This window comes from Microtus pennsylvanicus, chromosome 7, assembly GCF_037038515.1.
Source record: "Microtus pennsylvanicus isolate mMicPen1 chromosome 7, mMicPen1.hap1, whole genome shotgun sequence".
NCBI lineage: Eukaryota > Metazoa > Chordata > Mammalia > Rodentia > Cricetidae > Microtus > Microtus pennsylvanicus.
Window position 1 is genome coordinate 34,216,098 of NC_134585.1, and position 26,143 is coordinate 34,242,240.

The 26,143-nt window shown below is 51.8% G+C and overlaps 1 protein-coding gene across 1 annotated transcript in view; it reads right to left on the reverse strand.

Moving 5' to 3' along the window:
- Positions 1–295: 295 nt before the first annotated feature.
- Positions 296–26,143, reverse strand: part of Hs6st1 (heparan sulfate 6-O-sulfotransferase 1) — a 44,827-nt gene continuing 18,979 nt past the window's right edge. The window contains exon 2 of the mRNA XM_075980482.1: positions 296–3,168. Coding sequence (XP_075836597.1) covers positions 2,460–3,168 — 709 coding nt within the window. The 3' untranslated portion in view covers positions 296–2,459. The remainder of the gene's footprint in view (positions 3,169–26,143) is intronic.

Here is a 26,143-nt window from a genome sequence, read left to right on the forward strand (position 1 = left end):
AAAATTTCCAAGTTAAAGCTGAGCAGAGGAGGCCGTGGCAGATGGCATTGACACTGCTGTTGGTGGCAGCCCCCTTTCACCTGGCGTCACCTGTCCACACGCTGCAACAAATGGTGACTGTTTCTACCCTTTGTGGTTTGAGTGTGTGTGCCTGCTCACCCAGCACCTCACTTTGTGCCGAGCCGCCTGCACCCATGCAAGCAGCATGCTAACTCTTATGACACAGACAGCTGCCTTGCGGGGGGGGGGGGAGGTGTCCAGCACGGAGCACAGCACACGGGAGCACAGCACACGGTGACCTTTTCAGGGTTTATTTCATCGGCTAGTGTTCATTCTCCACCTAGACACAGACAATTAGAAGACAACCAGCTACTTTCCCATCATCAATCCATTGCTCTGTATGGATAACCGGGAGATTCCTTCCCAATGCTTTTTATTTTTTAATAAGAAGCTATAAATAAATAAAGCTTTAAAGCTCCCGGGTTCAAGTCAAACAGTTCCAGTTCAGACGTGACACCTGAACAGTTCCGTGGTCCCCGCTTCCCACTCCAGGGGGGGCGAGGTTGGGCTGCAGGGCTGCAGGGTGCCTCGGCTTGCTGCATGTGCATGGTCTCTCAGCCCCAGGGGACGCCCCTGGATAGGCAGAGTCCTTGGAGCTGGAGGGACAGGGAAGCACCCTGTTCTGAGATGCTATGAGTACCAGGAAGCTGAGCCCCAAAGCTGGTGGCCTGAGCCTTAGGCAGGGTGGACAGTCGAGGGACTGAGGCTTCCTCAGCCTGGCGCTGGCCTGAGATGGGAGGGACTAGTTTTCAAATGCAGCAGAGAGAATTGACCTGTGCTTCCGTGTGAGTCGGGATGGCAGGGTGTTAAGTTAAAACATATTCCAATACGTATAGAACAGATCCTATATTTGAGCCATGTACACAGGAAGTTGTGAAGAGGGGCCATGCGGAACTGGGGTACTTCCTGACAGTAACCAATGTGACCTGTGAAAGACCTCAGGGTTCCCCAAATATGCCCCATGCTCCTCTCAGAAGTATATTTGCTCTAGTGACCTTGACCTCCAAACTCATCTTGCTACCTACCTCCCCAGTGTGATCATTCACCATGAGCAGGCCCTGGACTGGGCTGGACAGCGCCCAACAGAACTTATCCTGCCTATGGACGCCAAGCCTGGTCTTTAAGCGTAGACCCTATTCCACACGCGTGTGAAAATTAAGCCATCGCTCTGGGCAGCAGCTATACCTGCCAACATCTGAAATATTGCTAGACTACATATAGCCCATACTCTTGTCTGTGCTGAACCACCCCTTCTTAGCCTGAGTGCTGAGAGAGACGGACACAGGGAGTAGGCCCCCTGGCCTGCCTCAGGGTCAGCTCGCAACTCCCGTCTGCATGCATACGGACTATAAAAGCCATGACCCCTCCACTTAATGGGGGACATCCCAGGGTCTCTAGAGCACACAAGGGACTCGGCACTAGGCAAGTTCTGAAAAACAGATATATGCAACATGGCTTCTAGTAGGGCCACTGGCTGGCCCACGGGGCTGCTGGAAATAGCCTGGCAGAAAGATGCAGGAAGAGCCAGGTGGGGAGGGTTGTGCATACAGGCCCCAGGAAGGACCATTCAGAGCTGGTCCTTCGACCCTTAGCAGAGAAAGGGAAAGTCCCCATCCTGGCCATCCAGTATCAACTCAGGCTGGCGTGGCCCTGTATCCCACCCAGCCAAAGGATGCTTTAATGCATGGGACTGAAGAATTGCTGGCACGGTGGCGACAGTGGCACAGGAGCCGTTGTATAAATGTCCCAGTGACAGGGCTGGGGGCAGTGGATCATAAAGCACAGGGATTTGTGTGTGTGTGTGGGGGGGACGACTCTTGATGTCCCTTTTCTGCCTGAGCCTGGCTCCCTCAAAGCCAGCTTGGACTGTGACTTTTGATCACGGCCCAGACAGTGCAGGGGCCAGGTGCCAGACTTGAGTCTTCTCTGCAACAGCTGGGGCCGACCCCGACCATGACAGCAGCCTTGATGGGTAAGAAGGGGAGATTCCAGGTCTGAGGACTGACGCCTCAGAGGTACACTTGGGTTCTCAAGGAAGAGGCTCCCCACCATTCTGGGTTATTAGGGTCCCCAGAGGCCAAGGAGCTTCAGATGAACTATTAGGAACCAGTCATATGTTTCTAGAGGGGCTGGGTCAGTGGGGCCAGTGCGTGCATAGTAGGTGTGGGACTCTCGGCTGAATAGACATGTCCCCTCGACAGTCTTTTCTCAAAATCAGTTTTAAGTTTGACACGGGGGCCGGGAGAGCAGGGAGGCCACCTGCTTCAGAGGTCCTACCCTGCCCATCAAGGTCTAGGGTATACTACTAGCACGCTTCCCTCTCCAACAAACAGCAAGAACTGTCGGCCCCATTTCTTTCCCCGTTAAATCTTGCCCATCACTCTCTGCCCTTGCTCCCACTACCACTTCTCGATGATATGGCTCATGTAGTCCTCAGTGGGCACGCGGCCTGGCTCTTCTGCGTCCTCCCGCGGCAGCGCCTCCTTGGAGCGATGCAGGAGGCGCTCCTCGCGATTGCGCAGGCGCTGCTCCCTGCGCTCCAGCTGTCTTTTGTACTGGTAGCGCTGCTGGAAGAGGTCCTTGGCATAGTCATACAGCTGCATGTCCAGGTCGTTGAGCTCCTCGATGTGCCGGATAGTGTCCTCGTCCACCTCCACTCCGCCCGCCCGCGTGCTGTTGTACTGCATGAAGGGCCGGATGAACTTGAGGTTGAACGTCCGCTCAAAAAGGTACTGCGTCTTGCGCTGGAACTCTGTGAGGCCGAAGAAGGCCATCCCACGCAGGTTCTTCTTGGCACTCTCCAGCAGCAGCTGGGCTCGCTTGCTCTCGGGGATGAAGGACAGGTTGTAGCAGCCCACCAGGCTGAGGTCGGCCAGCATGCGCACCTGCCGGTTGTTGGCCAGGTTGTAGGGGCAATCCATGAACTCCTGCAGCGTGCAGCCTGACCAGTCTGTACCCTCGTAGCAGGGCGGCAGCTCCTCTGGGGTTGGTGTGCGCCCGTCACACATGTGCAGTGAGGTCTTCCACGTGGCTCCGCGCTGCACATGTCGCCACTCGCTCAGGTAGCGGGATACTGGGTCTCGCAGCAGGGTGATGTAATAGAACTTCCTATAAAGAGAATGGGGAAGAGATCAGTACCCTGGGAGGAAGAGGGCATAGAGCTATGCCTGTTGCAGCCACTGTGGCTCTTCAGCATGGACCCTTGGGCAAGCGACACCCGCCAATTCTAGTTGCAGCACAAGCTCTCAGCCCTACCATTCATTTCTGAGTAGAAAACCCTAGGTATGAGGGAACGAACTTGCCAAGAGCGTGACTTCTAAGCGGGGTCCCTGTGCCTGGGACCTGTATACCTTGTTGCCCTCTTGTGTGGTGGCCTCTGCCCCTTGCAGGCCTTCTGTGTCCTTGGTGTCAGGTGCCCATCAGTACTGAACAGATGGTAGCTCCAGGGCCAGGCCATGGCACGTCGATAGGAGTGCCTTCTTCCTGGATGAGCCCTGTGCCACCTCCACCCCACCCCAAGAATCTGCCATGGCCCATCCCATGGCTCATGTCACTCTGACTTCAGATGCAAGCCAGGCACCCTGAAAAGTCCCACCATCCCCTCTAGGGTCCTGTAAAGTGTGACACCTCCTATCTGCACGGTCATCCGGCTTACTGTACAGATTGGCCTCAGAGGCCGGGTTTTCCCACAGATCGTTTTAAAAAATAAAGTCAGTCCTGCGGTTAGAGAGATGATGGATCAGCAGTTAAAGGCATTTGCTGTTCTTCCAGAGGACCCAAGTTCAGTCCTCAGGACTTACAACTCCAAGAGTTCAGAGAGCCTTTCCTGGCGTTCTCAGTTACCCCCATACAGGCACACATATATACCGAGACACATGCATACAAATAAATAACAAAATAACAAAACAAATCTTAAGAGAAACTGCAGAAACTGTCTTTAGTGATAGGTGCTTATGTTGGAATCATTGTAAGTGATTTCCCTGTAGTGATATGGTATACTTGGAAATTCAAGCTGCTGTGTTCTGGGGTGGAGGCCCAGGTGTTTACAGTGGTCCTAAGACACCATCCTTATGGGATGCCCTAAGGGCAGCAAGGGTTTAAGTCTCACTACTATGAATTATTTCTCATAGACATGATACAAGTTCTTATGTGTCCCAGACATTTCAGAAAAAGAAAAGGAAACAGGGGCAACAGAAATGGCTCAGTGGTTAAAAAGTTCTTGCTGTACTTGCAGAGGACCTGGTCAGTTCCCAGCACCCATGTCCTGACTCACAACTATCTGTAACTCTGGCATCAGTGGGACACCCACACATAAACATAACCTCTATTTAAAAAGAAAACAGGAATTCGAAGCCAGTCAGAAAACAGAGAGCGTTCCAGGACCTCCAGAGTTGTTACACAGAGAAACCTGTCTTGAAAAACCAAAAAAAGGGGTGGTGGTGGTGGTGGGTGGGCTAGAGAGATGGCTCAGTGGTTATGAGCATTTACTGCTATTCCAGAGGACTTGAATTCAGTTCCCAGCACCCACATCAGGTGGCTCACAAACTGTCTCTTGTATCTGGCCTTCAACACACACACACACACACACACACACACACACACACACACACACACACACACCCTCACTTGCTCCCTTGAAGGAAACCACACGTCCTGCTGAGTCCAGCATCTGGTCGATGGCTGGCTTTGTCACACAGAGAGCCTTAGGGGTGTACACAGAAGCAGTTCTGTTCTCAGGGACTCCCCCACAAATTGTGCTCTCTCAGGGTGGCTGACCACTTGACTTGTGCTCTCATGAGCAGTGTAAACCACTGTCCCACCCTATAAGGTGCCCATGGCACACTGACCGAGGCACATCCCTGGATATATACTCCACACAGGGACAAGTCTAGGGCTCATGGTAGTCAGCAGAATGGGGCATGTGGTGGCCACTCAGCAGCAGGCCTTCCTATACCTGTAGCTGCAACCAGCCACAGCCAGGCCCGCAGAACTGGCAGTGCTAATGTGCCCTGGAGCCCTCTGGAAACAACACCTCTGCAGTTAAGCGTTGCAACTGATATCTCCAGACTCTGTTCCGCTTTCTTCTTCTACTTCTGGGAAAGTTGGTCTGTTTCCACTAGTCTAGGTCATTCTAGGCAGCTAACACAGCCCAGGGCCGTGGGTGAGGTGGGAGGGTGAGGGACAAGGAGACTGTGAGGTGGCTCCCTTCTTCCCTTGTAGCCCCGCCCACACCATGCTGGGTGGAACCATCATTGATTGCAAAGTGTGTTCAGCACCACGTCAACCAGAGGGGTGGCCAACCTGGGCCAAGGGGTAGGGAGCCAAGGGTGGCCCAGGACTGGACTCTCATCTCACCTCCTCTTGTCTTTACGTTGTCAGCTTTCTGGTCCCACCTGAGATCTGGTGGGGGTGAGGGCTGGTGGGACTGAAGGGGACGAGGGAAATGGCAAGCTTTAACATTAGTACGATTGGCAGGCTTACTTAGGAAACATCAGGGGACACCAGAATAAGAACACAGAACAGGAACCCCGCCTGATCTGAGACAACAGTGCTAAACCCACCCTGCTGACTTCTGCTTGTGTGACCCTGCCTGCCACTTCCTTTTTTCTGGAAGCAGCATCTTCTTTCTTGCACAGTGACCACCACCCACACCTGCATAGACAGCTTCAGCCAAATGCGATCGGGAAAATCATCTCCAGAAAAACCATGAGGGAGACGGCCCTCAAATGGTCGTTTGGGTATGATTATAACAATGCTATCTATCTCTGTATAGACCATGCAATACCTCTGACCAAGGCTGGGTCTCTAGCTAGCTAGGTACAGAGTTCTCTAGCCTGGGGAGGCAGCAGTCCCCGAGCCTCGGGCAGTACTCTTAGAGGACTGTGGGCACATGGTTTCAACTTCAAGAGAGCCTGCTGCGGTGAAGATCAGAGGCCAAGGCAAGGCCAGAGCAGAGTATCTTCCTAGTTTGTAGACAAAGTAGGAGGGCTGGGAGACCCATCACTTGCTGTGCAATCATGAGGATTCAAGCTTGCGTCCCTAGCACCTACACTAAGAAGCCAAGCTTGGCAGCATACATCTATAACCCCAGCACTTGGGTTACAGGGGACGGGAGAGAGACGGATGTGTGTCCCAGGGCTCGGGAGGTCAAGCTGAAGGGATGACTAGTTCCGTGAGAGGTCCTATCTCAAAATGTGAGCTGGACTGCCCCAGAGGAAGACATTCTGGTGTCTGACTTGGCCTCCATAAGCACCCATGCAGCTGAGAACACCTGGGTACCCATGCAGCTAAGAACACCTGGAGACCCACACACACCATGGGTGTGGTGGCAGGGATCAGACAGAGGTGAGAGAGGCTCAGTCAGGAAGATAAAACTCACAGGTAAGGCAGGCCTCAGAGGACTCTCGCCTAGGGATAATAATTCCGGTCCTTCAGACTGCAGTTCCCTACCGGCCTTGGCATTACCACTTAAGAGTCTTATTAAGTGGCTTGGCTGGCCTGGAATTTGTTTATGAGACTCAGAAACTCTACCAAATGGTGGGGTTAACGCTGTGCACCATCATGCCTGGCTTACTTAAGTATCTAATCATGGCTGGGTTAATCTTTTTTGTGAGACATACAGTCATTTTAACGCTTATTTTTTTAATTTTGTGGAGACTGGTTTGGTGGGCCCCCCAGTCATGTACCATCAGGGCAAGAAAGGCAACTGTTTTTGGAGCCTCTTAAGTAAAAATTAGAGGAGAAGGGATGGCAAGATGTCTTGGTGGGTAAAGTTGTTCTCTGACCTCTCCATGTGTCCTCTGGCATACACACACAGACACAGGCACACACACACACGAGGGGAGATGGCTTGTAAGCACAAATATGAGGACCTGAGATCAGATCCGAAGGCACTGATATAAAACTGGTTGTGGCAGCATGTGCCTGTGCCTGTAATCTCAGTGCTGGCAAGCCTGAGAGGAAGATCACTGGGGTGGGCTGGGGTGGGGTGGGGGGAAATGCTGGTTAGCCTAGTCTACCTAAACTGGTGAGCTCCAGGTTCAGTGAGAGACCAGAGAGTGACTGGACGCTCGTTGTCAACATTCCCTTCCCTTCAATCCCCATGCAAAACCACAGGAGGCCTTTGGGGCTAGGCCCCTGCTCTGGACCCAGCTACCCCACTAAAAATCAGGGACACCAGGAGAGAAAGTGAACATATTTTCCAAGCAGGCCTGGTCAAAGGGCATGATAAAAAGTTCCCAGAGGCTGGAGATGTGGCTCAGTAGATAAACTCCTTGCCATGCAGGTATCAGGACTTTGGAACACCAAAATCCACTAAGAAAAGTCATAGGTCAGGCCACCCATTACCCAGCACTTGAGAGATGGATGAAGGAGATCCCCGAGGTAGGCTGGCTAGCTAATCCGTGAGCTCTGGGTTCAACTGAGACTGTCTTAACAGATGAAGATGAGAGATCAGTGAGGATACCTGATGCCTACTTGAAGCTTTCACACACACTGCACACAAGCAAGCATATACACACACCCAAGTTTCACACTCACACAAAACTAACAAGGTTCTCTTTGCCTTAATCTTAAAAGAAAAGTAACCCAAAGGGGATCATTCAAAGCCAGACTCAGTTACATGACACTTTCCCTGTTAGCCCTGAGGGGACAGAGCAAACCAGGATACAATCCCAAATGAGTTCAGGTGACTCTCACAATACTTATAAATGACTGAGGACTGGTCTCAGAGGCAGGGGGCTGACCTTGCCAGAGCAAAGTCCTCTGCTGACAACCCAAGGAACAACAGCCCCAACGTGTCCTAAATCTACTTACAAGAGGTAGACGAGGCTGCGAGGAACCAGAGAAAGGGGGAGTAAATTGGGTAACAGCTTCGAGAAAACTCACTATTTTTACATTTCTGAATGAATACTGAAATCTTGACTCAGATTTCAATGCAGAGATGGCAGGCACTCGCCTTCATGCCTTATTTACATATAAATCCCAGAACTACTAACCTAACCAGTTCAGTAGTCATAAGCTCCTCCCTCAATAGACTGCCCTCCCTATCCTGTGACTCCTCTAGTTAGTATAATCCTGCTCCTCTCATCTATAGATAAGCCCAGACTGAACTCCCTACTGAGCTAAGGATGGCCTTGAACAGCTCTTCAAAGCCGGAGTCAAGGGGGTCTTAGTGAGGTAAGGGATTTTTCCCTAATAGTTTATTACAAAAATTTTCAAACTTAGGTAACTTTACAGGTCAGTACAATCTGGTAAACCTGATAATTACACTCTTCCTTTTCCTTTCTCCCTCCCAATTTATTTTACTTTTTGAAACAGGGTCTCACACTGTAGCTTCTGGGTGGCTTCAGATTCATGGTGGTCCCCCATCCTAGCCTCCTAAATGCTTAGATCACAGACAAGCAACCATGCCCAGATAGATGGGGTCTATCTACTATATAGTCCTGGTTGGCCCCAAATTCTCTGCAGTGCTAGAATTAAAGGCGTATGACACCTCACTGGCTTCTTTATAAAACAATTATCTTTTGACAATTTCATCATGTATATAACACATTTTGCCATCTTCACTCCTCTTTAATCCCTGAATTTCTTCATTTCTTCTTCCCACTTCCTCCCACTGTTTCCACACATTTTTCTGTGACCTATTAGGCACAAGCACAATTAGTTTAATCGGGCGGGGTGGCTTGCATGAGTAAGGGTGTGGCCCACTGAGACCAGTGGGGGGGGGGTTTCATGGCCCTCCCACCCATGCTGGAATGTTGGGGGCGCAGGCTTGAGCTGAGTTCACGGTGCAGGGACCAGGCCACGTTCAGAAGACGGTGTTTCACACTGCTCCACTCCATCCTCTAGCTCCTAGATGTTTTCAGCCCCTCCCTGTTCCCGGTTTCTTTATATTTCTGAGTTGTTTGTCATGCATTAGAGGCTGAACATCCCAAATCTGAAGACCGGGCATGCTTCAAAATCTGAATCAGTATTGACATGACACCACACATCCATCTGACTCAATATTAAAAATACAGCTTCAATTACCTCCATATTACATGTACACAGAGGGTAATGTTTGCCCTCGGACCCATGGCCAACATACTTCATTATTGTTGTTATTTATTTATTAATAAAATCAGAAAAAGATCTCCCACAAAATTCAATATCCCAGGCATTTGGATAGAAGATCCTCAACCTGTAAGTAAACAGCTGAGTCAATGTCACAACTGCAGGATGAGGTGTTGGGGCGCAAAGGCCTCAGAGAGAAAAGGCATTACAAGATCTGCCTTCCTTTGTCCTTTGTGAGAACACAGCTTGGGCCGGTCAGAAAACTGCTTGGCATGCAAGCAGAGGCCTTGAGTGTGATCCCTAGAAATCATATAGAAAGCCTGGCATGCAGGCTGCCATGAGGGCTCAGTGAGTAAACACACTTCTGCCAAACCTGACCTCTTGGGCTTGATCCCCAGAACCCACATGGCGGAAGGAGAGAACCGACTCTCGCAAATGGTCCACTGACGTCCACGGTGCACTGTGGCGTGCCTGCACGCACTTCCCAACATGTATGTTATGTTAAAAAGGCTGGGGCCCAGAGCCAGGGATACAGAAACAGGTAAACCTCTGAGGTGTGATGGACAGCCAGTCTAGTCTGCTTGGTGAGTTCCACTCCAGTGAGAGACCCCGTCCCCCTGTCTAAAAAACCCAAGGTGGACAACACCTTAAGAATCATACCTGAGCTTGACTTCTGGCTTCTACATGCAGTATACATGTGTACCCATACACATACGAACACGAGAAAACAATCTCTCTCTCTCCCTCCATCTCTCTCTCTCAGCAGTTGAGTGTCCAGTCTTGCAGAGAACCTAGGTTTGGTTCACAGCACCCACAGGGCAGCTCTTCAGTTCCAGGGGATCTGACTTCCTCTTCTGGCCTCTGGAGGCTCCTGCCTGCATGAGGTGTACATAGCTCACAGAGGCACACACACATGTATGCATAGCTCACAGAGGAACACACACATATATACACATAAATAGATTAATAATTAATAACCTTTAAGACACCTGGCTTAAGTTCAGAAGGTCCCACATACTCAGGACACTAGGGAAGGTGTCTCCTTCCCCAGACCTGTTCTGACTACTGTCACCACCCCAGGCTCATGGGGCGTCAGAGAGCTGGACAGTGCCTCTTTGTGAGAGACAAGCAGACCTTGCCCTAGGTCCCTGATAGGGAAGAGAACACTGTGGAGGTTGCCAAAGCTGGGGAGTCCCTGACACAAAGTACCTTGGCTAGCATCCTGCCACTGGCTCCCCAGGTGCCAGCTGCTTCCTGCCCCACAGTCGCTCCTGGGTTCCTGCTAGGACTTTAGAAAAATGAAGTGTGATTTTGGCCTCAAGTCCCACCGTGGGGCAGAGGCCATGTGGGGTTGGCTGCTTTCTCCTTTTTCCAGGAGCAGAATGGCTGTGGGCAAGGCTTCTTGAGAATGTAAGACTGTGTGGCCTCCCCTCTCAGAGGGCACAGCTACAGGCTGAGGGGTAAAGGATCAAGTGGATGGCCCAGATCATGGAGACACAAGAGGGTGCCTAGCAAGCAAACAGGTTCCCAGGGGCTTGCCCCTCATCACCTTGCCCCTGACCCTGTATGCAGGGCCAACTAGCCTACTTGGTACCTGTGCGCCCCCCCCCCCCCAGCCCATCGTCTGAGCTGCTGTTAGCAGCTGGGGAGGGGTATGTATGTTTTTCTCTCCAAATGCAGCACAGAAAATGCTGGTCTAAGGCCATCCCTCTGCTAATACCTAAAGAAAAGCAGGGGTGATTTCTGTTGAGTCACCGAGTCTGCTTCCAAAAATACCTTGGTTCAGGCCCAGGGTTCATGATGTCAGGGGTCAGGTGCAGACACAGGAGCAGACAGACCCTGCTCACAGCCTTCTTAGGAAGGCTGTTCTACCGATCCCTCTCTTGAACCCACTTGGCCCTCGAGACACCCAGAGCAGGTAGTGCCCACAGCTACCAGCTCGTGGGTAACACAGAATGGAATCCTATCCTGGGTGAGGATGAGGGCAGCTGAGCCCTAGATGGGCCTCTTTGGTGACCTATGCAATCTTCTGATGCAGCCAGCTGGAGAAACGGGAAAGGAATACCCAGGGATGTGAGTGGCTAGTCCAACATAAATCACATGGACACTTCAACAGCCTCAGCCTAAGCTGAATTCTTATAGATAGCAAAAAAGGCAACGCAGATCTAAGGAGCTTCACTTGTGTGGATGCTCAAGATGACAGCAACTGCGGAGGAAGCAGCTCGGGAGGTATTTGTAACTCAGTATGGCTATGTGACTAAGCCTGGCCATCAGGATGTCCCCAGAGACACTCTTCCTTGTCTTCTTTTCTTCCTGCTGGCTGGAGTGTAGCTGTAACTCCAAGTGTCTGCAGGCACCCTGGACCCTAATCAGAAGCTCCATTCCAGACAGGTAGAGGAAGAGCCTGGGTCTCTGGTGTTCCCACGGCTGTACTCTTACTGTGCCAGCCTGGGTCTGTATCCTTTTAAAGGGAGGGACATAAACTTTTACCCCGTTTGGGTCTCTGAACCTGGTGTATTTCCTCAGGGCAGACACACTGAGGACCTTACACAATGTGAGGGCAAGCTGGATGCTGGGCTACAGGGCCCGGGGTATCAGAGTTGCAGCAATAATCACATAATTACGCAAGTGACCCAGAAGGCCAGCTAAATGTGCCCGCCTGGAATGAGCACCTGGACAACTCGCTGACAGCTGTCCACATCACAGCCCAGGTGGCAGTGCTTGTAACTCAACTCCGAGCAACAAACAAACCCATCACAAGTCAGTTCTGCTAAGGTCCGTTAGCTGTAAGCCAGAGAGAGCCACGTTTACGTCAGCTTCGCAAGGAAAATGCAGCATCCCAGGTGAGAGACATTCAACAGAAACTGGCACTGTCCTAGGGGCCAGGGCACACACCCTAGTCACTTCTGGCCATGTGTGGATTCTTGGACAGGTCCCCCCAACCCCCATCACACATCCTTCTCACTGTAGAGTCCAAGCTGAGGACAGGAGTCCTAACAGTGTCTCTGCTAGGAAGAAAAGAGGCTAGATGTTTGGGAGACATGGACACAGGGGGGCGGTGTTGACCCTCCCAGTGCCCTTCTGTCCTTGGAAAAGCAGAGTGGGGAGGATGGGGGAAAGGGCTGCTATGAACCCCACTCACTGACACTGTCCTGCCCCTAAGTCTAGCTGCCAGGCAGGGACCACAAATCCAGGGAGGAGGCCTGAGTCATCCCAGAATGCAGCAGCCACTGCTCAGCAAGGCAGGCAGGTGTCTGAACACAAGGGCCCCAGTCCAACAGTCTAGGTGTCCAGGGGAATTTCAAACATAGAGAGGGGAACTCCTGATTTTTTTTTGTGTGTGTGTGTATGAAAAACTAGCTATTATTTTTAAACCCAGGGCATGACTCCAAGCCTTCAGCTTTCAGATCCTGGGCAGGACACCTTCTGGGCCCACATTTTTTGCCTATAAAATGGGGACACGGTCCTCCCAGCTGCCTCTTACACAGTCATGGGGCAAAGCTAAGAATGTCCTGGTGCCTCTTGGTGACCGTGATCAGGGCTGTCAGATACACTGGCATCTGTTGGCGGCATGGGCAACTGCAGGCCTGCCATTGGCACCCTAACAGCTCGGGCCTGGAGGGGAAAGGCCCTGGAGTTTCTCTGACCCTTAGGTTCAGCAGCACTATGCCTCTGCATCTCTACCGGGCAGTTCCTACAGTGACAGAGCAGTCACAGATATCCCCAGATATGGGCCCTGGTGGGTTACTGTGCAATGACACTACTGGAAGCTTTGCTCTAAGCTCAGAAGCACAAGTCCCCCCTCCCCTGGCCCAAGCCTCTAGAGTGAAGTAGTGGCTTTCAGGGGCCACATTCACATGCAATACTGTACAAGGGCTGCCAGTGGGGCCTTCTGGGCTTTACTCCTGTGATCAGCCAGCAGGATGCATCTATGCCGGGGTGCAGGGGATAATGTCTGTGCCGAGGCCTTCGTCCTTCTTGATAAAGTCTTGGGATCCCTAGGCTGCTCCCCAGGCTCACTCAGAGGCAAGGTCTACTGCAGATGTTCCTCCTGGGGTTGCAGGAAACTTACATATGGAAAGGGCAAAAACAGACCCTGTGGGCAAGAACTTCTCTTTCTAGGCTGATAATAGGCAGGCCAGAGCTCCTTACTTACAGAAAACCTGGCCTGAATCAAGCTGGACATGGGCAGGGATCTGCCCCATCCCCACCCCCGAGACAGCCTTGCAACCTCATTCTGAGTCCACTCGTCTCTCTCAGCCAGGTCCACAGCCATCCTTCCTGCTCAACCTTGGCCTCACTGCCAAGAGGCAGGCTGCTTGTCCTTGGCCTTCTTCCAGATTTCTATGGCTATGCCTGCAGCTGGGTGTTCGGAGGATTCAGGTCCATGGCTCTGTCATGCTTTGGGCCCTGTGCCCAGGGCCACCAACACTGATACTCAACCTCCATCTCCAGGGCTACCCATCTGTCCCAGTCACACTTGGCACTAGGTCTCTGCCATCTGCCTGGCATACCACAGGTGCTCACCCAGCCTGCGCACTGCGCTCTCCTCTTCTTTTTAAGGCCTGGATATATGTCAGTGCCTATACCTTCTCCTTTTACTCAGAGTCCTGAGAGGCTGTGACTTTCCTGGGTTATAGCCAGGATGTAAGTGGACAGCAAGGCTAGACCCTTCTTTCAGTCCAGCAAATTTAAGTACAGCCCTTCTGGCCATTGCTGCTCTGGCTAAGTGGGCTCCTGCCCTGGGCATTTGCATCAGCAAACCCATCTCTGGTCTCCAGGAGACACAAACATCCCCCAAGACATGCACCGACAGAGTACCTACTACCTGCTCTGGTCAATCCACTCGGCAGCCTCAGCACCTGGGCCCCTCTCCTGAGGACACAGGCTCCAGACGGCCGAGGATGCTCGTCTGAACTGGGCGCCCACTGTCTTCACACACAGATGTGTGTGGTAGGCACTGCATGGCTACCATGCAGCATGGGGGGGTAGCCTGTCAAAGGTCCTACCTAGGCAGGCAGTCTGCCGAGGCTGGGGCCAGTGCAGTGCCTTTAGAGAGAACTAGTTTTCTATGCTTCTCTCTCTTGTGTGTATACAGGAGTGTGCCCATGTATGCATGCCATAACACATATGTGGGGGTCAGAGGACAACCTCAGGTATAGGTTCTTGCCTTTAATTTTGTCTTTCTTATCATTCTCTGATATGTACGTCAAGCTAGCTGGTCTGCCATCTCTATTTCTCTGCCAGAGTATGTGATGTGGGCAGTTTGAATGTAAGTGGCCTCCATAATCCCAAAAGAAGAGGCACTATTAGGGGGTGTGGCTTTGTTGGAGTGGGTGTGGTCTTGTTGGACAGAGTGTGTCATTGTGGGGTGGGATTTGAGGTTTCCTATGCTCAGGATACCACCCAGGGTCTCAGCTGACATCCTGCTGCCTGCAGGATGGAGGGCTCTGGGCTACTCCTCCAGCATGGCACCATGCTTCCCGCTAGGGTCATGTGTCTCTTCACAGCAACAGGAAGCCTAAGACAGAACGCCAGGATCACAGATGTTCACGCTACACGTCTGGCTTTTGTGGGGACTAAGACTCAGGACCTCATGCTTACGTGGTAAGATTTTACACAATGAGCTATCTCCAGCTCTCTCTCTCCTTTAATGTTAGCACATTACTTGCAGCAGCTGTGAACTTGTGACAGGTTCTGGGGTGAGACTAACCCTGTTTCCTGGAGCCAGCGTAATATGTGACCCAAAGTTATCTGGGGCTCCATCCCTCTTTACTGTAGCCCTTGGCCTGTTTATTTGATGAGTGTCCATCCCCATTGCCCTTGACCATGGTGTAGAGGGCAGGAAGACCAAGACAGACCTGAGGTGACTTCTCCAGCCTGCCCTTGGTCTGCAGACCCAGTGGGGCCCAACAAGACCACAACACATAGATCTGCCTTCTCCTGTGCCAAGCACCTCTGTGCTGAGTCCTCCCCTCAGCTGGAATCATAACCGAGCTGCTTACCAGGTAGGCTTATGGGTGGTAGGCTGGGTAGAGGATGATGCTGCCTTAGCACCCAGTGTGCTCTCTTTGGACCAGAGGTCAGATCCTGGCTGGTGGAAGTTGTCAGAAGAAAAGGATGTCCAGGTGAAGCACGGGTGTTTTTTTTTCCTGGTTTGTGTGTGTGTGTAGGATGTAGGGGAGGGTCAGTCAGCCTGTGGAGAGTGGCTGAGGGACTGTGTAACCAGACACTGCAGACCTGTAAACCAGCAGAGCCCCTCCACATCAACCTGCCTCACCTCTGCCCACCTCAGGTATGATGCTTAAGAAAGTCAGCTTGGTGGGTTGCAGTCACCAAAGAGACAGGCCGGCGGCCGTGACTGTGAGGCATCACCTAGACTGGGCTGAGGTGAGAAGACTTGCCGCACATGGGGGCAGAGGCATCCTGAGGGCTGCAGCAGACTGAACGAAAGGAGGACGGGCGATGAACACCAGCCCTTATCTCTCTGCAGCTGCAATGTGACCAGCTGCCGGCCTTGTGTTCCTGCCACTTGTCCTCCTTGCCATGCTGGAGTCAACGGAACCAAAGCAACCTCCTTCCTGAAGTTGCTTTAATCTTATCATTCTCTGATGTGAAGCTAGCTGGCCTGACAAGTCTATTTCTCTGTCAGTGTGTGGTAGTCTGAATGTACTTAGTTCCCATAATTCCAAAGGGAGTGGCACTAGTGGGAGGTGTGGCCTTGTTGGAGGCCACAGACACTTTTTGTCAAGTATTTTGTTGCTGCAACGAGGAAAGGAACTAACAAATCCTGTCCACGGCAGTTGCCCTGGCCTGACGGGCACTGGCTCGCCTCTCTCTGCAGGGTGAATTGGGGAGTATGGGGGTATGGGGGTACGCGCACTCATTCCTGCTCTAGCACTCAAGACTGTTTACCTTCACCCCTCCCCAATCCCCGTACTTCTGGCCTGGTGAGTGGGCAGCAGAACAAGATGTCCCAGGGCTAAACTAACAGGAAGGACCTCACTTGGCTAGCTGTTGTCCTACATGGCTTGGGTTGGGGGGAGAGGATGAAATGGGACACTTAGGCCGGGCGGCGGTGGCACACGCCTTTAATCCCAGCACTTGGGAGGCAGAGGCAGGCGGATCTGTGAGTTCGAGACCAGCCTGGTCTACAAGAGCTAGTTCCAGGACAGGCTCCAAAACCACAGAGAAACCCTGTCTCGAAAAAAAAAAAAAAAAACCAAACAAACAAAAAAAAAAAGGAAATGGGACACTTAGTCCCCAGGTCTCAGCACTTACATTTGTTAAACAGGCTGACAGAAGATACATACTTCTAAGCCCACAAAGACTTGATGGAATGCTATCTATTAAAGAACACTATACTGGGATGGGGGTGAGAGTGGGGGAGGAATTCAATCCCCAGAACCCATGGAAAAAGCTGGGAGGTGGAGACATCCGAGCTATCGAAGCTCACTGGCCACCTAGCTAAGTCTACCCTGTGAAACACAGGTGTGGCTGAGTCCAGGGGCATGAGGCTTCACCCAGCCTCAGGGAGCATTACCCTCTCAGCTCTGGTTTGTTGATCCCTCTCTTACTTCATGGGACTCACGGAACATCTCCTGGATGCACGAAGGGAGAGGGCCCTGTCGTGAGCAAAATGGAATCTCTCATTCTTGTTTCAAAATATCAAACTATTTAAAAAAAAAAAACAAAAACACTGAGAAAGTGCAGTGTTCCTCGGTTAGCTGTGGGATCTTGATGGTCGCCCTCCTGCTGGCAATACCCAGTGGCTCAGTGGGAGTGTAAAAAAATCTTTGCTCATTTTATGAGGTTGGCTGCTTCACCAAGAAGCCTTCCTGCCAAAGAGCTGCACCCACAGAGAAACTGAGCTATTGTACGGGTATCTGGGGGGCAGCATGAGGGTCCCCCAAAGTCCCTCTTCTCTCTAGGATAAGGCGGGTAACTTACCAGAAGTAGTTGCCTACTCTGGGAGAAGTTCAAGCTATTTCAAAGTACCTAAGCCATGAAGACCAGACAAGGCCCAGCGAGCTCAGGGTGGCCTCCTGGCGCAGCTTGTGTGCTGACTGGACAAGCCAGGCACAGGTGAGGCCCCTTCTCCTTGATATATTTCCTAGTTACCTGTTCCAGTGCCAACCCTGCTTGATGACACCCACGGCAACTACAGGGCAACCTAGGGAACTGGGCGGGGCTAGGATACGAGGCCCAGGATGGTTTTAAGGAGGCTGGAGGCTGGGTCAGTATGGCTAGTAGGGACTCAGGGGAGGCTCTGGGTAAGCCCCACCCAGGAGGAGTTATAGGAGGAGGCCCTACCAATGCCTTCAAGCAGCACAGCCCACTGAACCAGGCCTGTAAGCTATCAGCTCTCTAGAGAAGAGGGGACAAGTGACTGGATTTAGGGTTCTCATTGTGCCCTGTCAGTTTGGGCTGCAGGATTTTTCTGCAGACATCCTAAGCAGTGATCTACTTGGAGCCTTCTGCATACAGGGAGGGCCTTGTCTTGGCATCCATCTGAGTCATCTAGGCAGGGCTCCAGTGAGTGGGCCTCTCTAGTGAGAAGAGAGGCTGCCTGGGGGCCGCATGCCAGGGAAGAGGGGAGAAGGGGTTGCCTGTTGTAACTCATTCATATTTCACGCCCACCTGCCTGGTACTTTCTGGCTTTTAATGCTGGGCAGGCAAGACGTCACTTCTGCCTGAACCCATGAATGCACTCCCACTCTGGGGTCAAGAGAAGGGGACAGAACACTGCTCCTCTGCTGGGTGTATGCAGGGAGGAGGTGGCATGGACCTGCTCCAGATCTGGGGACCAGGGAAGCAAGGGCAACTCAACTCTTCCGGCCTCCTTGCTCCTGTGGGCGCAGGTGGTCAGAACTCCAGACCTCCTCACATCCCCACCGTCTGTAACTGGCTTCTACCCTCCCCCACCATGAGTACCAGGCCAGAGGAGAAATAGAGGCCTGGAAGGAGGATATCGCTGGGCTCTGCCAATGTGTGCAGTACGAATGCTGGGGCACCCACCCTCGCATAGCCAGTCTCTACCTGCTTCTGCCACTAACCAGGCAGCACCCACCTCTGGTTATCTGTTCCAGGCACGTATGCTACACACAGTCATAAGCACAAAAAACCACCATGCAGTATGTCCCACCTTGATGGAAACCATCCCTGCCAGGACTGGAAGTGCACAGGGCCTACGAGCCAGAGTCAGTGACACGCTGTTCCTAGAGATTACAAGGCAGCCGCGAGGGCACAGCTTACGCTGGGACCTTTGTCTAGTGTCCAGGGAAGATTTTTCTTTGCTTTCCTCATAGTTTTCCAATCTTTTTTATAACCAAAGAAACACAGCAATGCGTAACATCTAACAGAAAGGTGTCCTCTGATTCACAGGTGCACCACAGATACTATGTTCAAAGCTGGAAGGCTACTTTGTGTCTTTACTTTTGGAGGTGGGGGGTCCACCCTCCAGGCTCACCTTGCTGAACTTAAAGATGGTGGCTGGCTCTTTCCCACAATGCTAAGCAACATCCTACCAGCAGTTCTCTTAGAGCCTCCACAGTCTTCTTAAAAGGAGGCCACTGCCTCCACCCCATACCTCCACCCACCCCGGAGATCAGAACCTTGACAGCTGGTCCAGAGAGAACCACTGTGTGACCAAACTAGCCAGTTGTTGGTCAGCCTGTGGCCCTGCTGACCCAGCTTCGTTCACAAGGGAAGGAGCTGACACCTTTGCTGGACACAATGGGAAAGCTGTCACCTATAATGACCTGGGTCCCGAGGACTACAGGTTGTTCTAGCTTCAGGAACCCTCCCCCACCCGCCTGGCTACTTCAGCTTCTCCACAGGTGCTTGCTGGCTCTGCTCCTGGTCACTATTAGAGCCCCCTGTGGATCGGTAAACTGAGGCTCCCAGAGGCATGTGACGTCACAGGTCACATGTGCGCTACCACTGAGTCTACTCAAGGCACCCGGCAGGAACCAGGTGTGCCATAGCCAACACTGGGATTCAGGTCTCCCACTTGCCAAGGGCTCTGACATTGAGTAGCTGTGTGGCTGGAACAGGGTCCCCACGGAACACACCCCTGACTTGTTTCTTCCTTGTGAAACGTAGACACCACATCTCCTGAGGTTCACAACATGGCACCTAGCAGGAGGAGTGACCCGGGCAGGCTCAGCCCAGCCCAGCATGAGAGGAAGGAGAAGCATCTGAAACGCACTTGCCTGTTCTCACCCATCACCCATTGAGGCAGAGGTGCCAGGACATGCAAGAGAAAGAGAGAAACCATTTGTCAAATATGTTGTAGAAAGTGTCTAGAAGTAAGATCACAGACTGCCCTATAATCTCAAAAATGAAGTCAGAACTGGGCCGCGCAGGTGGCTCAGTCAGTAAAGGGCTTGTCTTGCATGAGATTGTGAGTCCCATCCCTAGAACTCACATTAAAAGGCCAGGTATGGGGCTCAGTGGCGGGAACATTTACTCTGTAAGCCTTAGGACCAGAGTCTGACCCCCTAGCACCATGTAACAGTACTGAGCAGCGGGGACAGGCAGGGCCTGACGGTTTGCTGGCTAGCCAACTTAGGACTAAACTGTGAACATCTGCTCCGTGAGAGACCGTGTAGTCAATAAAGTGAAGCTACTAATGCCTGCTCTGGCCTCCACATATGCATGTGTGCGCGCTCCTGCATACTTGTGTGTGCACACGCACACACTGCATGATGACAAGAACACAAACACACGTGCACGCACCCACCCACACATGCACAGCACGGTGGCACACATTTATGATCTCAGCACTGGGGATATAAAGACAAGTGGATCCCTAGGGAGTTCTGGCCAGCTAGACTAGCCTATCTGATGAGTTCGAGACTCCATCTCAAAATCAAGGTGGACAGTGCCTGAGGAATAACACGGGAGGTTGTCTTCTGGTCTCCACACACAAATGTGCAATCGCATATATACATGCATACCCCCATCCCGACACACAAAGTAACTGAGGATAACCCTACAAATACTGGGTGTGGTGATGCTTAGCAGAAGAATCACTAGTTTGAGGCCAACCTAGACTAATATAGAGGGAAGAATCTACTGCAGCTTACTCTTACCTAAAACAACTACACACATATGCAGTCATGTGCGCACACACACGTAAGTGTACATGTATCTACAAGTCCATGTGTGTATTTAGAAATTCAGTTTTCATATATGAGCACAAATAAAATACTGACAGTCAAGTGAAAGACCATCTCAGCTCATTATTTCAAGTGTTTGAAGATCTGATTTTGTGCGTGCACATGTGTGTGTGTACACAGGTATCCTCCTCAATCACTCTCTACCTTATCCTTTTGAGACAGAATCTTTCACTGAGTCTGGAGCTTACCAATGTGGCTAGAGTAACTGGCGAGTATGCCCCAGGGATCCTTCTGCCTCTGTGTTCCCTATGCTGCTCTGGATGCTGAGGGCAGGAACTCACTCATGTTGGGTGGTAAGAACTTCACCCATTAAGCCATCTTCTTAGCTCTGATTTGGTGTTTTCAAAATAAAGTGTGTGTGGGTGGGGAAATTCTTACAAAAATGCCAATTTATTTCTACCAAAACTTAAAGCAATAGATTATCCAATAGTGGAGTGGTGGTGGTGCACGTCTTTAATCCCAGGAGGCAGAGGCAGGCGATCTCTGAGAGTTTGAGGTCAGCCTGGTGTACAGAGTGAATTCCAGGATAGGTTCTAAAGTCTATAGAAGCCCTATCTTGAAAAACAATAAACAAACAAATAAACAAACAAATGCTGTCTCTTAGACAAGAAAGGAACAAGTTCCAGGACAGGCTCTAAAGTTACAGAGAAACCGTCTCAAAAAACAAACAAGCAAGCAAGCAAACAAACAAATAGAGCTTTCTCCCTCTCTCTCCTAGACAGGAAATGTGGAGCCAATGGATCTGCAACACTAATGCTCAGACAAACCAGAGGATGGCACAGTCAATTTCATCAAACACAGATGCCAAGCATCCTGAACAAAACTCTGGCCCACTCATCATCTCCAAGAGAACATGCTGACATTGTACTGTGTGACTGGGTCAGGTCTGACAGGCAAAAGCAACTCAAGGGTTGACTTTGGTGCATGGTCTGCAGGCGCAGTCCGTCAAGGTGGGGCGGGCTCGGCAGTAGGTCAAGTCACTTCCGCAGTCAGGAAGCAGCGATGAATGCTGCCGCCCAGCTCCCTTTCTCCTTTCCCTCATTCTAGGACATGGACCTATGGGACGGGGCCACCCACACTGAGGATGGCTCTTTCCCACCTCAGCCATCCTAACCTAGAAACTCCCTCACGGACACACACAACCATTTATTTCCATAGCGATTCTAGATCAACAGCCTGACAATCAAGATTAAGTATCTCACCAGGTGTGCCCGATGATCTGCAATGAGAAAACTCCCCTGTTGTGGGCTCTGCACTCAGCGGATTATAGATCTCCATAGGCACTCAGGAGTGTTTGCTGAAATGGAATACCTCTTCAGTTTAAGCCCCCAGTAAAGCAGGCATACAGAATTCCCACCATGTGAGATTCCTCAGACACAGAAGACCCAGGGGCACCACTGTCCAGGTGCAGACACTGCTGGTCAGCAGGAAGTCCTCGCACAGGGTGGAGAACTTCACGCCCCACAGTCCTTGCCTGGGGTCCTAGCAGTCAAGGTCGCGTCTGTGTGTCCAGGAGGTCGGAGGTGGAAGGGGGTGGGGGAGGCAGTGGCCTTCTTAGTCATCTCCTCCTTGTACTGGCCTGGCCTCCGGGGTACCAGTGAGCTCAGTAGTGCGTCAGCCAGGGCACAGTTCAGCACCCTCAGGGAGATTCTGGCTGCAGCACGAGGCCTTGGGGCCTTGGAGCCTCCAGGGACCAGTACCCTGCCTGGAGGAGGGTGGGCCTCTCCAAGAAGCCTTGCTGTATGCGCTCTGCCTATAGAGTGTTTATTCACGTATGTGTATATGTGTGCGGGCCCGTGTGTGTGTGTGTGTGTGTGTGTGTGTGTGTGTGTGTGTGTGTGTTAGAGGGCAGGTGTGGAGGTCAGTTCTCTCCTTCTACCATATGGGGCCCAGGGATAGGCTTCAGATCACCAGGTCTGCCGGCCAGCACCTTTGCCCAGTGAACATCTCACTAGTCCATGGCAGGTGTCTGAGGACACGCAAATGGGCAAGGCTGGGCCTCTCCAGTCCTCGGGTGCCTTCCTTCCCTTTCTCTGTGGGAGGCTTCAGATAGACATGGGGGACGGGGGCTGCTGGCCCACAGGTTCTTCTGTCTGAGAACATATTTAATTGTCCTGCACAGCGTCCTCAGTCTTCCTCCCCTGCCCAACCTTGGCCTTAGGCCACACCTAAGCTCCTTTATCCCAGGGTAGTTGAAGGAGACAGCGCAGCCTGTAAGGCTTGTATCTTGGGTATCTGGAGAAGTCCGGCTTGCACTAAAGAGGCTGGGGCAGTCCACAGTCAGAAAAGAGTTAACGGGGAGCAGCTAGGATTGGGAAGTGGGAGGGGGGCTGAGCAACACAATAAGGATTTAGCCCAAGGAGTGCCCCAAGCCCTCCTACTGCGCTAAGACAAGCCAAGAGGATCTAGGGGATCATCCTGGCTGGTCTGGACAGGCACAGGTTTTGGCCTGCTCTGGCTGGGAGCGGCCAGGTTCCTGCAGTGGCAGGAGTGCTCCAGACATTTCTGTCAGGGGCGGCACAACCGCACCCAGCAGGGTAGAGACACCCAGGTTTGAGGCTCACTCAGGAAAAAGGGCCTTCCCTTCTGGCAGCTGCGGGACTACACTTTCTGGGAGTAGCCATCACAGTGCACTTTAACCAGGCATTTGGGTAAGCTGCTGGGCCCTCAATGCCTTGGGGAAGCTAAAGTTTAGTGGGGAGTTTGTGGCACAGGGCTGTATCAATATGCAATGGCAGCAAAGAGGGCTTAGCCATCCTAGTGGGTATAGGGAGGGACAAGCAACAGGGGCTAGACCCCAGACACGTCATGCACAGGGCCTCTGACATGAGGGGGCTCTGGGGGGGCAACTAGGGTGGTGTCACCTGACAGGTTCCCAGTGGAAATGAAGGCTTGACCCAGAAGCCAGAAGATTGCTGAAACAGAGAAGGAGGGCAACCTGCAGGGAGCTGTGGCCTAGCTGTCGCCAGTGCTTGTCACACTGCTCCTCCTGAGATAGGGACACGCCCATCAGCATCTACAGGGTGCTACCATGCTTCCTAAAGAGGAGGTGACAGCAGAATAAGAGCTGGGTCCCCGGGCCATTCAGAGATGTGTGAGGCCACGGAGCGGGGCACCATGCGGCATCCAACTGTCCACCCCATGCAAGATGACCACAGAGCCATGCCATGCTCTGGTCACATGATCCCACTGCGTCTATCAATGGCCTTGTCTCCTTATGCTTCCTAAGGTTCTTGTGGTCCTCAGATCTATCTCACGTGCATAGGGTGCCCACGGGAACATGCAGACCCTTCCACACCCCAGACTGGGTGCAGGTGGCACTGAGGTCATATGACCCTTTGTGGAAACACCACCTCAACTCGGCCTTGCCAGCACTTCTGAGGGGCTCTGGAAGAACAGTCCCAGCTCTGCCACTGGGACACCATCGAACCTCATGTCATTTTTCTTTTTAATTAAGCCTACGCTATTATTATGATGTGCACTTGTGTATGGATGTGTGTACAGAGGGCAAAGCAACTGTGTGAAGTCAGTTCTCTCTTTTCCGCCTGTATGGTAGTTCTCTCTCTCTAAGAGAGCCCCTGAATCTGTAATTGCAGCCCCTTGGCTATGCACAGTCTCCATGGTTTCCCTCGAGGGCCCACCCCAGCACTGCACACACCATATCACAGCGACATACCTCATCACACTATTTTGAAGCCAGCACAGGCCACACACGCCAGTGACCCACCCTACATCTGTCTCCATAAGGGAGTGCTGCTCTGGCCATGGCCTACTTGATGGCCCCCATGCACACCAGGCAGAGCTGCTGTTTTTCTCTCTTGCTTTGTTTCTCCACTAGTCTGGCCCCATGGGGCCTGGGCAGAATGAGGCCTCAGTTAAGCCTCTGAGGTGAGGCTTGGCAGGAAGCCCACTGGCTAACAATCCCAAAGCCACTCCCTAAAACTGAGAGCAAAAGACTGGCAGAGACCGCAATGTCTTCAGCAAGAGTGGGTGGGGGTAGGGAAGCCCTGGGTGGTCAGAGAAAGATCTGGGGACCAGAAACTGCCTGCAGAAGGGTGTCCAGGCGGAGAGAGAGAGAAAGTGAGAGAGACAGAGAGACCACGCGGGTGGGGCAATCGACGTCTCCTAAGGTCACAGTCTCTGGGTGCTTTGCATCCTGGGTCTGTGAAACAGGGAGGGCCTGGGTGCAGAGGGAGCTCAGGAGTAGAAGGCAGGGCTGCAGTTAGGTGTCAAATTCCCTTCCCTGAGAGACTCTTTCTGTACTGTGACCATCCCTGGCCTGAGGCTGTAAAAGAAGCAAGAACTGACTAGCCAACACAGACAGACACTGATAGGCAGGCAGGCAGGCGTGCACGTAGGTACAAACATACACACGCTCACGCGTGCACACACACAAAGTTTTTTCACAAAGATGAGGAAGACAACTATGATCCCTGTAGAGGCTTGGGTATAATACTGTGGCTACCATCCCTCCAAGGGTGCTAGGGTCCTCCTGGCTGATGGAAGTCCCCAACAGCGGAGTGTCTGCTGTGAGTGTGCAAAGGGGGCTCTGCACTGGCTCCTGAACACCCTGGAACTTGGCTGTGAGCAGTGCTGTTGGCTGGGGTAGAGACCCTGTGCGGTGTCCAGGCCAGCAGCCCAGGACTCAGAAGCCTCTACAGCCCTGTCCACCCTGCACAGGGCTCCTTGAGGCTGAGAACAGAGGTGGCCTGCCTGTGTGCAATTCTAGCCTTTGGAGAGCAATAGCTAGGCGAGGACATGAAGATGGGTTCCGGCCACCAGTATTGTCTATGTACCTGACTACCGGCTTCTGTGACTCCTAGGGACCAGTGAGGGGGCGGGGAAGCTCAGGGACATCAGAAATAAACACAACACCCACTTGCCAGGTCTAGTCAACATAATCCTAGAAACAGAGATCCTAGAAATAGACAAGAAGAAGAAATAAAAGACATCCAAACAGGAAAAGACAATAAAATTATGTTTGCAGAGCAATGAACGAGTTTATATGTATATGACCCCAAACGACAGGGGAGGGGAGAGAACACTACAACTAATTAACTCGGCAGTGCTGTAGGATATAAATTCACAAATCGGTTGAATATACTAGCAATAAAGAATCTGAAAAGGAAATTAGCAAAACAACTATATTTTCAGTGGCATTAAGGGTAAGCTCAAAGCAAGGAGGAAAAAGATTTGTATCCTGAAAACTATAGGCCTCGAATGGAAGAGATGAAAACTGACACGGACAGATGTTCATGTGGATGGGTGAGAAGACCTAACCAAGAACTACAGAACTACAGTCTGTAGATGTGGGAGCCACAGTTCAATTTTCATTACCATGCCTTAGAGATCCACAAAACAAAAATGCCTCCGACCTGAGAGCCTCGTGCCCAAGGACAGGTAGTTCCTGAGATGCTGGAGGTTATTGGAGATAACAAGCCACACGTTCTCATTCTCCTAAACAAGTTTGACCCACATGCACCGGATGTGCTGGATCACATGTGGGCAAGAGGAGGCCCACAGGCAGGAAACACATCAGGATGGGTGCTGGCCAGAATGGACCCACTGGGAAATACTTAAGCTGTTGCAAAACACAATAGGGGCCATTTCCCAGAATGAAGGTAAGGCCCTGGCCAGAGCCCATTCACCTGGCCAATTTTTATTTAAAGCTTGCTATAAATTTGGCTTTAAAGCGTGGTAATGGTCTTATTTTCGACTGGTGGGATTAACACAGATCGTTATGCCTGTCATAACCACAGAGTATTTTCCGTGTAGATAGAGCTCATCTTAAGAGTCTTATGGAAGCATCTCAAATCACCAAAGTGTGTGTCATAAAGAGCAAAATT